The sequence below is a fragment of the Pungitius pungitius genome, chromosome 12 (genome assembly GCF_949316345.1).
Source record: "Pungitius pungitius chromosome 12, fPunPun2.1, whole genome shotgun sequence".
NCBI lineage: Eukaryota > Metazoa > Chordata > Actinopteri > Perciformes > Gasterosteidae > Pungitius > Pungitius pungitius.
In genome coordinates this window covers 10,341,525-10,353,607 of record NC_084911.1, presented here as the reverse complement: position 1 = coordinate 10,353,607, position 12,083 = coordinate 10,341,525, and the positions used below count along the sequence as shown (strand labels likewise).

Here is a 12,083-nt window from a genome sequence, read left to right as displayed (position 1 = left end):
TTATCGTAAAAGCAGCATAGGTGAGTATTAGCATTCATGTGCATTGGTTTAAGTGTGTGCTTCTGCTTTCCAAATCTATATTTACTTTGAGCTGAAACGAGCCTGTAAACAGGAGCTTTTCTTTTTCTCAACACAGTTTGAGTGGAATGGAATTTACTGGAATTAACAGACTTTATGCCAGATGTAATTATATAAGTACTGTATCCACAGTGTAATAAGTATGACACTGAGATGTGATTTCTTGTCTGGCTGCATGCTGCGATCCACTGAGGGAAGCTCACCAGATAACGAGCTGTAAGCTGAGTCACTCACACTCTCACTGACTTCCTTTTTTGGGGGGGTCTTTTTGCCATTTATATTTGGTAATGAACTTCAATTCAACTGGGCAGCAATCAAAGGAGCAATCTGTGATAATAACCATAAATTAGTTGTCACTACTACCTAAAAGTTCACTTCCTAAACCATAACTGTAACGACTTTAAAAAGATACTGCAAACCACTTTAGAGCATTTCTGTTGCCTCCACACGGCTCTCAGTACAGTGACGGCTAACCCCGCAGCTTATAGCTGTGTGTTTGATGTGCAAACAACAGCAACAAAAAAAATTACCGTGTTTGGGTTTGAAAAAAGGGATTTCGAGCCCCCCATATTTCATGCAGCATAATTGAATCAAGGCAGATGTCAAACAATCAACAATCAAATGAAGCTAACCCAGTTATCCTCGTCCAATGACCGGGGCCCAGCTGCTGGATCTAATAATGTTAATGTGTGTCTGTGTGTGTGTGTGTGTGTGAGAAGCATGTCTCCCATGCACGTGAGCACCTGTTTGACATATTCATTGTCACGTTGTCAACGGTTTATGTTCAGATATTTTACTGCTTCTGCACGGAGAATGACACAAGATCAAGGCCCAGTTTACAGCAACATTTTGCTGTCCCATTTTGAAAGATTTATCACTCTTTTCCCATAATGTTACTTCAGCCTGGAGCCTCAGAGATTTTAAACAATGACTGTTTGGCACACAGTTCATGTCTCCGTCTAGAGGTGACACGATGCACCAAATGGCCATCCTGTTTAAAAACAAATAATGTCAACTACAACTCCAGGCCTTATAAAGGTTTATTTTATCATCCCAGACAACATGGAAAGATGCTGAAACGTGTCTTACACTCAAAAATAGCTTTACCCGTCATAATTGTATGTAGAATGTTCAGCTGTGTTTTAATGTACCTTGGGGAGGGTCAGAATCTTAATTATATGCCGTCTCTTGCATTTTTGTTTCTCTAGGGAAACATTTTCCAGTGCTTTCGCGGTGTATCCAGCAAGAAAGATAATCAAGGAAAGAAATTCAGACATTCCTGTTCCCTTGGTGCCAATAAACATTTCACAATAACATTCCATTTAACGTCGACTAAATGAAATGTAGAATAATGTATCGTTGTCTCTGTTCAGCAGTTTGTTATTTTTTGTTAAATTATTCCTGCTGCTTTCCAATCTCATCAGCTCAGACATGGCACACCTGGCATCCAAGGTCTTAATCAGAAAAGCCTTTTAGGGTCAGAACTTCTGAAGATTTGAGGGCGGTACGTTTTTTTGTTTATAGTACAGGATGGGTAGTAATACACAAGCGCCACTTTACCCTTTTCTCTGACTGCGCTGGCAACTTTGTGTTTCTCTAAAAAACACACATAACGTCTGAAGTGGTCATTTTGAGCTGCCGTTTTACTGCAGACGGAGGTTAAACGCAGGCGGACACTCTCACTTCCACAAAAAGCCTAATGTTGCTTGCGTTTATTTATATGTCTTTTTAGGGAAAATCCTTCCCACAATAACCCAGTCCTGGCAAGTTATAATTATGATTTTCCAATCAGTTAACTTTACAAATTAAATAGAGCCTTTTGGTGTTTCCTAATTTAGCTCCTCTGATTTGTCCCTCAAGGGGAGCTTTGTTAACAGGAATATAAAGTACAGCATCTATTAGCATACTGAAAAGAAGAAACATTATGAACCCTCAAACTCCTTTAAAATGGTTTTATAGCCACAAAAATGACTCTTATATTTGAGTGATTTTCAATTTCAATTTTTTAAGGTTCTCCAAATTATGGTAAATGTTTCCTGGATAATGTTTCCCCAGGATATCCCAGGTATTATTTGTATAGTAAACTGGCATCAGCTGGAACAAAATACAGGTTCACAGAATCTTTGATCCTAGAGTTTGTTTATACCTTCACTCTGTAGTCAATGAAAGACACGATCTTGTAAAAGCAACAGAGCTCGAACGACACAAAGTGTGTGCTCTTCTGCACAGAGGTACACGGTGTTCTGGGTCATCCGATAATTAAGTCACTTGTGCGTTGATGTTTATGACCTTGTGGTGCTCAAGCTGATCGTCTACATTCGAGGTCGACCACCAGCATATGATGAAGACCTTTGAGTAGCCTTGACACGTGATTTGTATGTGTGTCAAATTTGTCTCCTGTTTGCAAACATTATTAAATAAATGTCCTGGTCAATGATTTTACACCGGTGTTGAGTGAGCATCCCAGCTGGGACTAGAAACTGCCTAAAAGTACGTGGTGAAGCAGTGAAAAATATCAGTACTTTGGATGTATTCTTTGTGCATCCTGTTTGATGTAGTGAAGTAGTGAAAGTCAAATTGTGTTAACGCTCTAATTCGATGAGCAGAGTTCATCTCCATATTTTCCATATTTTATTTCCACGTCCTTCAACAGCTCCATCTGGAGTCTGTTGGCAAATCGACAGCTTCATTAACTGGGTACAAAAACAAACCGCCACAACTTTCACGATGTCAGTTCATCATTTCTCTATCAATTTATCTGACAGCGGATGAAGAAAGTCAATAAGTAGACTCGTTGGTTTGCCCCATGAAAACGGATATTTCCAGTTTTTCATCAGGCTGACTCATTACGAATAAATTAAAGATACAACGGGACCGATTGATTGTGAGAGTGCTTAATCTTCTGGCATGAACACAGAGCATCAGCCACAGAGTCGCCACTCTGGATAATCTCATTCGTGACTTTCTCCTTCAATCAACCGCTCCATGCAGAAACAGACACACACACGACTCTTCCTCATCTCGGGTTATCAAAAAGTGGAGTATTGATTGGTTGAGAGCTCCTGTTGGCCACAAACACCCCACAGAGGCCGCAATCCTGTAACCTCAAGAGAGTTGTCGGGTCGATCCCCGCCAGTTATTTGTCATTGGCCGGACAGCCGTTGACTACGATCTAACGTGATCCGGGTGCACAGGCTGGACGGGAAGCCAGATGTGCAAAGGCAAGAGGGGCGCGCAAGCGGCTTGGAGCCAGAGTGACTCATCCGAGCAAGAAAAAGAAAAGACCCGTGACACAGAACTGAAGACACAGACCAGGAGTGAAATTAAAACAACAATGCACGTGCTGCCAAATCCAGGCAAAAGAATATATACAAAAATACAAGTATTTTCTAAATGTTATCACCCCCTAAAAAAAAGAGTCTGAAACAAGTAATGTAATTGGTCCAAACATGCATGAAACGTCCTCCATGTCCTACGGATGTATCAGGCAGGTATGATGAATGTATTTCTACACTCAGCTTGTTCTTTTTTTCTCTTTCAATTAGTGTAAAGGAAAATCATTTAAGCAAGGAAACTAGACCGTGGGAGCAAATGTAATAATGTAAAGACCCAAGCAACACGACAAAGGACATTTAAGGACAACTTAAATGGCCTCTGTAGCAAATAGCAGGAGCCGCTTTGGAAAAAGCAAGAAAAGTGTTCCATCCACAGTTTGGCAGGCCCATGGTTTATCAGATGTTTGGTCTCCAGAGGATCCAAAACACTGTCTGGCAACAGGTGGCTGCAAAGGCAATGCAGCCAAACAGTAACAATGGAGTTAGGGGCGGAGGTGTAGGTGGAGAGAGACGCTCCGGATGGGGGGGCAATGAGGTGATTCCAAGGCAGAGCGGCTGGATCTGCAATGGGAGGAGAAAGTCTCAGGGCATCGGGTGTAGTGGTGAAGCGTAACGTTGGAGCTTCGTGAAGTTCATTAGCTGTCTTTTGTTCAGGGACTTTGGTCTGGTTGAACATGTTTTCATTTGATGCTGCTTCTGTAATGTCAACAGCTTTTTTTTTTCGACCTCTGAGGAACCGTTTTCTTTTTTCAATTCGGACAAACAGGTTTATCTGCCGGGCACAAGTTTGTTGGGAATGGACAAAAGAGCTTTTGCTGATGCCGTCGTTTATAACCTTGAAAATGAGAGCTGGCACAGATTGGAGAAAAAGAAATGGTAAATGAGCCGTTCCATTATCCTCGAAGTGGCCACTGTGCCTACAGGGCAAGCCTCCATACACAGCCGTGTGACCGTGTTTACTTTACACTCATACATCTTCACATTTGGGCCAATAAAACACACGCCATCAACATCCAAATGTCCCCTTTTCATTCCTCTCTTTATTGTCTCTCCCACACAGGGGCAAAACAAATAGTTTGTATCACTTCGTGATTCATGGAAGCTCTATACACAAGAAAAGAGGAATCAAAGGTGTGCTTTTCCTCTAAAAAGAAAACTGGTGCTGTGCCGTGATGTGATTACAACCACCACATGGGGTGGGACTTCTTCTCCTCGCAAGGGCGGGGTGATGCTATTCTCCTTAAATACCGCCGGCGCGTCGAGGCGCCTTCAATGAATTCTGTGAGGCTGAGGGAAACATTTCTGCGTGCGCAGTGAGGAAAACCCCAGATGATGTTGTGCTCGTTGCGCCTCCGCTAATGGAAGTCTCTGCGCGCTGACACCTCGAGAAAATGCCTCAAGATGAAAAGTCAAGCGTGAGGGGGTTTATCCTGAAAGCGGCCTGGGAAAGGAGCCAGAGGGTTGATTTTGACCTCATGAATATCGCGGGGGACGCGCATCACGCCAATCGCTAGTGGAGAGGGGGAAAGGCGCGCCGGGGCGCACAGGTAAGTTCAACCCCATCCGCCAATAGTTACGGCATTTAAGGAAAAAAAAAACTCGCAGTGTAAATGTTTTTTCTTGTTTTTAACAGATGGCACGAAACGGCTGCTTATTATTTGCTTGTGCGTTTGGAATGTTTAGGATCATGTTTCTCATGACCTTAAACGAGATTTATGTGTTTAATGAGCCACGCATTTCAGAGACTGCGGGTTACAGATATTATGGTTTGGTGGACAACAATGTCAAGACGCTTTCGGCCCAAAGTTGAGACGGGCTTGTGTTTGTTTTCTCAACAACAAGCTGCGGGGTGCGCGTCACTCCCGTGTTTAGAAGCGCGGTTCAGTGAATTCTCACGTCACACCATTTATTTGTGCAACACATTTTTACAGCCTTGGGCTGCAAAGCCTGGCCACTGTTTTAGGTTAATTATTATTTTAACTCACCCGCAAGGACCATTACTCTAATGTCAGATACGTTAAAGCATGCCACTATATAAATGTCGGAATCCTCACGAGCTTGAGATCCTTGACAAAACATGAGAAGAGGTTGAGGTTGGTGCTCTTGTTATATCGTTATCTTTCAGATTGACAAAATTCAAATAATGAAAACTATTGACAAGCCATTCGTTTCAGATGGAAAGTTAAGTTGTTTTATTCAATGACCCAATGCTCACTGACAGGAGTCAAACTAAATGCATTTATTTCAATTTAATTAAGTCAAAAGGTCGTGAATGATGGTTTCCTGATTCATGGAAGAATGTAAATGGTCCATTCCTTGAAATGTTTCTGAGATGATTAACACAGGAGTTAACGATTGATTTAACATGCTTTTATAAACTGAGGTTTAGAAAATGACCCCATGATTTCTGCACTACTGAGTTATTGAAGGAGACAGAGAAGCAGGGCCGTAAGCTTGGGGGACCTTGTACAATATCTCTATCCTAACAGCATTGAGCTGCAGGACATTTTGTGACATCCACATGCAGGTGTCATTAAAGCAGTTCAGCAGGTTGACAGTGTTGATGGTTGTTTGGTCACAGTTGATAGTTCTGAGTAACGTCTGCATATTAAGAGAAATGGTAAAACTGGTAAATGGCAATGGTAAAATGGCCAGTGTCCCAGGCTTTCAGCGGAAAGTTTCTCTCATCTGATATACAGAGGCATCTTGCCCAGAATGCCAACTACCCAATTAATGGTGCAAAAGGGTATCTTTCCACAAATACTACAGCAGAGGTTCACAAGCCGTAGAACACCAACAACATTAAAGTACCAGTATGATTTTGTGGTTGAAAATTTGTGTCTTGTTCCTCACTAAACATTTTTCCACTGTGATCCAAACAGACACCAAATACCAGCACTCCCTCCTTCATTATGGATGGCTCCTACAATTGGACGTTGATACTCAAGAATGTCAACTTATCCTCCTCCAACTCCACACAAAACAATACCTGGGACATGGCGGTAATGCCCTTCAATATCGTCACCGCCGTAGTCTACGTCATGGTCTTCATTGTTGGTCTTCTGGGTAACACGCTGGTCATCTATGTGGTCATTCGCTACGCCAAGATGAAGACTGTTACCAACTTGTACATCCTTAATTTAGCCTTGGCAGATGAACTCTACATCCTGGGAATTCCCTTTCTAGGCACTAACAGTGTGCTTTCCTACTGGCCGTATGGGGATTTCCTCTGCAAGGTGTACATGACTGCCGATGCCATGAGCCAGTTCACCTCCACCTTTTGCCTCACAGTGATGAGCATCGATCGCTACCTGGCTGTGGTTCATCCTATGCGCAGTGCTAAGTGGAGGAAGCCACAGGTGGCCAAGATTTTTAATGCCGTTGTGTGGGTTGTGTCCTTTTTGGTTGTGCTGCCGGTTACAATCTACTCAAATGTACAAGAGGAGTTCAATGCCTGCAACATAACATGGCCTGAGCCACATGAAGTGCAGTCCATCATCTTCATCCTCTATACATCCATATTGGGCTTCTTTTGTCCTCTGGTGGTCATCTGCCTCTGCTACCTGCTTATTGTCATCAAGGTAATGCACAGTTTTTTTTATTAATTGGTGTCTACATTTTTAAAGTTTCTGCTCTCAAAATCAAATAAAACCATCTCTATTTCAGGTGAGGTCGGCAGGTGTGCGCGCGGGCATTACTAATCGACGCAAGTCAGAGCGGAAGGTGACGCGCATGGTGGTTATCATCGTGATGGTGTTTGTACTCTGTTGGCTGCCCTTCTTCACCACCAACCTCGTCAACCTGGTTTACATCATCCCTGAGAACCACGCTGGAGTCTACTTCTTCCTGGTCATCCTCACCTACGTCAACTCCTGCGCCAACCCAATCCTCTATGGTTTCCTCTCTGAAAACTTCAAGCAGAGCTTCCAGAAGGTGCTGTGCTTACAAAGACCAAAGGGCATTTGCACAACAGGCCAGATGGACAGCAGAAAGACTGCATCCAAGGAAAACAGCATTCCTGCTCTCCCGCTCCGAGATTACACCCAGAATGGAAATATGGAGAGCATTCAGGTATTGTGCCAACAGTATTCACGTTATAAATCTGAATTCTGTAAGCAACACAAACTTGTTTTTAAATCACACAACACTACTAGTAGTTACTATAGGAACTTCCAAACACTTGAGGGACACCACTCTTGATCACCATTCTGTCGGTTAAAAGTCCTGTGTTTGTTTGGCCCATTCCTCCCGGCCTCCTCCCCCTTCGCCCACTATAAGCAGCCTCGCGCATGATATGCAACATTACTTCTGTGCAGGTGTGTTTACTTTGCAGTCAGTAGGGACTACATAACGTCCAAATGACAAACAAAAAGTAAGTAAGAAAGGCTTTGCACACAAATGCCAATTGGGGGAGAGTGGGATGGAGGAAAGACAAACGCCTGTCTTTATTATCACATGTGCTGAAGGGGGTTTTAACAGAGGGAGACATAATTACAGTGCTCATATAAATGTAACATTTTAATTATCTTATTGAAATTCAAACTAATTCATCGCATATTTTGAAATTCATTCATCGCGTTTAAAAGTTTGTTTTTCTTCTACAGACTATAAAAATTAAATGATTCATGAAAAGTAATGAGTAATCACTTTAGAAAGCCTGTGTTTTTAAACACAAAACTACACACACATGTATCATCTTGGAGGCAGAATCCCACCGGGTGAAACATGTTGAACCAGTGACTCTTGCTGCTGCTGTCCTCGTGCACTTTGCTCTCAACTATCCATCATTTGACGGCTGTGTTTGACGTGCCGACGATCTTCCCACATTCAGCCAAGACGTTTTCCAAAACAGTGGTGGTTCCCTTCAGACCGCGTGCCGAGCAGGGTAGATGTTGTGATGGGAGTAGCCTAGCAGCTAGCTTAGCTTAGCGGTGCGTAAGTGGTCCGTTTGAGACTCATCCTCGTCCCGTTTGACACGAGGAGGGATTCCTCAGCACAGTCCTCCTCTGTACGCTGCGCCTCTGTTTGTTTTACTTCCAACACTAAAAGTTCTTCCGGCAAAGTCTATGCGTTAACTGCGCCAAAATCAAGATTATTCTCGGCTACATTCATCGCATAGATTAACGCGATAATTTTGCACAGCCGTAAGAATAACTGTTATATTTATACTTTTATACAGAGTAACAGAGCCCCAAGTTGTAAAACATCGACTCTCTTTCGATGAACAATATCTCATGTCAATGTCTGTCGTTCAGTCAGTCTGTTTTTTGCCTAATCTCTGTGTCGCTGTCGTTTTTGTTTTAGGAGCCCGTCCAGATGGAAGTTATTGGGGACCTTGAGCTTCAGAAGAGAGAGTTGATTGGTCAGCCTTGAGTTCCCCCATGTATTAGAGCACTGCATGATGGGACTTGGATGATTTATTTCTGGAACGTTCTTATTGGTATTTCCTGTCTTCATGGCCGATCTTCTCTCACTGACTGGCATTTGTTGGACTAGAAGAGCAACGTAAAGAGAGAAGACAGCGCTCATCACAGCTCTCAGCGTTTTTGTTGGTTCTCCATGTCGTTGTGGGGTACAACTGCATTGTAAAAACCATTTCTTTATATAAAGATGTTTCAGTTGTTTCAGTTTTATATTTGATCATATTTAAGTAAGAAAGCCCTTGTTTTTTCATGTGCTTTTCCTTTATATAGTTTAGTTTATTTCAGTGCTTTTTGCTTTTATTCATCTATATTAACCTGTTCATCTTGGTAAATTTAGTATATTATAGCGTACCTTTCATAGCACTAAGACCGATCTCTAAAGGAACTTTTGAGGTGTCTTTCTCAAGAAAAAGTCTCAATGAGGGAACAGATTATCATTTTGGGAAAATTTGCTTCGGAACATTCGGCTGGAGTTACCTGAAAAGAAAGCTACCATTTTCATCTCCGCCCATTTAACAGGTTTAATTCTTTAGTTAAAATGTTTAATATTAAAGCTATGATGTTTAATTACTCTGTCGCATAAAAACCACACTAGCAGAGCAAATATATAAAACTATGAAAATGAGTGCTGTGGAAGTGAAGGTCATGTATCATGTGAGCCGTGTTTCTACAGGTCATTGGAGTTGGGTCAGTGATTCTTTTTCCTTCAGGCCATTTTGTGTGCCCTCATTTGAAACTCAACCACAGGACTCTCTTTATTTTGATCTTGCAGTATTTAGTTTGTGCTGCTTACACTGGGGTGAGCACTTATCTTTTGGGTTGATTGTAAACATGGTAAGTGTTTATTTGTCATGACAATCATATTTCTTTTGGCCTGTTAGTCTTTTAGTGAGGCTTTTTGCAACATCTTAACTTCAATAGAAATCTGTGAAAAATGCCTCAAGGTAGCTCAGCTAAGTATTCATCTCTTGTCTCTCAAATGTGGAAAACAAGGTGGATGCCACAGTGAAGGAAAGCCACCGTTTCTCATGCTGGACTATGAGCTTTACCATTCGATGCCAACATTTTAGGGAAGTTGCTGGTAACACTGTGGCATCTCCATTGTTATTAATAGAACCGAGAGAGACCATGTGAACGGTGTTTATGGTGACTGTATTAAAAACCACTCCCTAAAATGGAGCTGAGACAACAAGGATTCCTTAAAGCAGACGTTTCCGTGTGCATTAAAAGGGGTTTAAAACTTTAAAGGTCATTTTAACTTTGGTATCTTGATTTCCATGGCAGTCCTTTTGTTACAGAAGCCATCATGAATATGAATAAACGATCAAGTCCTTTTTGCGTGTTCACCCTGCGTTAATTCAACACAGCACGGCCGAGGGCAGCTGACATGTCCTGCGGCCATGGACCTGTTTTCGCCTGAATAACTTTATTGCTTTTTCCAGTTGAAACAGAGCATCGGCAGCTTTATACTCGGATGGTAATCTTGCTACAGTTTCATTTCATTTATTGTCAATTAAGTTTGTGTATTCTTAAGGTAATAGAAGTAAAGAAGAAGGAGAAATGTCTTTTTCCAGGGCAGGTATTTTGTGACCAGATGGCTTTCCCCCAAAATACATTTACATACATATCTGATGTCAGCTAAACGAGGGGAGGCAGTTCAGAGCTTCCCTGTGAGCTAACTTGTTTGTTATTAATGGTGGTGGGGTCTTGTTTCACAGTTTCTTTAATAAATGCAACTAAATAAATCACAATGTATTGCGCAATTATTTCAAATGATATGTATACATACCAGTCAAACGTTTGGACAATTTTTCATTTGAAAATATGTCCCAACTTTGGACTGGTATATCTACGTATATCTATATCTAGATATCTAGATATAGATATAGATATACACCAAAAAAATCCACAGTCCTCATTCTCAGTGTGTCAGCATGCCGTTGCTTATTTAAACCTCTGTGGTTATCTTATGCAGGCTCAAAGCGTGAGCACTGATTTTGTGAAGTTGTTAGACCCTATGTGACAGACAGGTTTTGATTCAGTGAAGCTTATAACACAGTCCTTGAAATAAGAATAAATATCAACCCTGTTCCATGTGTCCCTTCTGACATTTTTATTTGTTCTCTGTTTTGCTGCTCCTAAAATCAGCCTTCTCTCCTTCCTTCATATTGTGTACTAGTATTTGTTGCAACCCCTATAATGTATATTTACTGACAACCTGTTTTTGTGTCGGTGTGGGTGTGGGAACACACTCTGTGCCTTCTGCAGGAAAAAAACAGTATGATTATGGAGCATGGAAAAGAGCAGGTTACGCTAGAACAGATTTTGTTTTTGCATGTATGAGATTCTAAGAAAAACCGTTGGTGACAGTCCTACATTCTTCAAAGAACTCGATCGAGTGTTTATAGTAAAATAACCCCTCTAGTTCACATATAAACAAACATACATGAAACATGGTGATATAATTTAGTATATTTAACAGACAAACTTCAGTGTTTGAAAGACATTGATTTGTCACTCTGAAAGGCCCAATGCCTGTAAATTCAAAGGGTAAATATACTGTAAATGCTCACTGATGCTCTGGACCGCTTTTATTTTTGGAGACTAAATCACAAAAAAGTTACTCCTGTTGTTTACAGGAGTTTCTTTAGGAGAATCTTGACCTGCGAGGTGGGGGTCACTGAGTCACAGTATCACGACACTGCCCTTTGGTCCCTTTCTATTTGTGTTATAATTAAAAGAAAAAAGCAAATCAACAGCCCTTTGAAATATTTTAACCCCTCAAAAGAATAACTGCAAAATGATATTTAGTTGCAACTGGGGAAAGACGGCTTCTACTCAAATTCAAATAATCAATGGCAAATCGACACAAACCTCCATATTCAATATTTCTTCTCAGATCGGGTTACAATGTAGGCTGTAGAGTGTCGGGTTTTAGATGATACGGTTTTGCTGACATCACATCGAAATGTAGTTGTATCAAAATCCCCCTCAAAATGTGACCCTCGTAGGACATTCCAATCAGCCCCAATGGAATCTTGGTGGAAATGATTTGGCTTGCGTTAGCATTGCTGTTGGCTCTATTTTCTTTTGGACGGGTGAGATTTTACAAAAGAAGCTACTAAAAAATGTTTTTAAAAAAACAATAAAACAAAAAAAAGAAAGAAAAAAAGCGATGACTGTAAATGTTTCGAGGGAACGACTTAATGGCGACCACTGACAGCGGAACACATTGCCAAGTGTGAAG

The 12,083-nt window shown here is 41.4% G+C and overlaps 1 protein-coding gene across 1 annotated transcript; it reads left to right on the top strand.

The window, feature by feature from the left end:
* Positions 1-4,691: 4,691 nt before the first annotated feature.
* LOC119221048 (somatostatin receptor type 5-like) lies at positions 4,692-10,919 on the top strand. Its single transcript, XM_037477455.2, has 4 exons — positions 4,692-4,960; positions 6,296-6,994; positions 7,080-7,484; positions 8,718-10,919. Exons 2-4 carry the CDS (start codon positions 6,326-6,328, stop codon positions 8,784-8,786), a joined length of 1,143 nt encoding a protein of 380 aa, XP_037333352.1. The 5' UTR covers positions 4,692-4,960; positions 6,296-6,325; the 3' UTR covers positions 8,787-10,919.
* Positions 10,920-12,083: the final 1,164 nt, after the last annotated feature.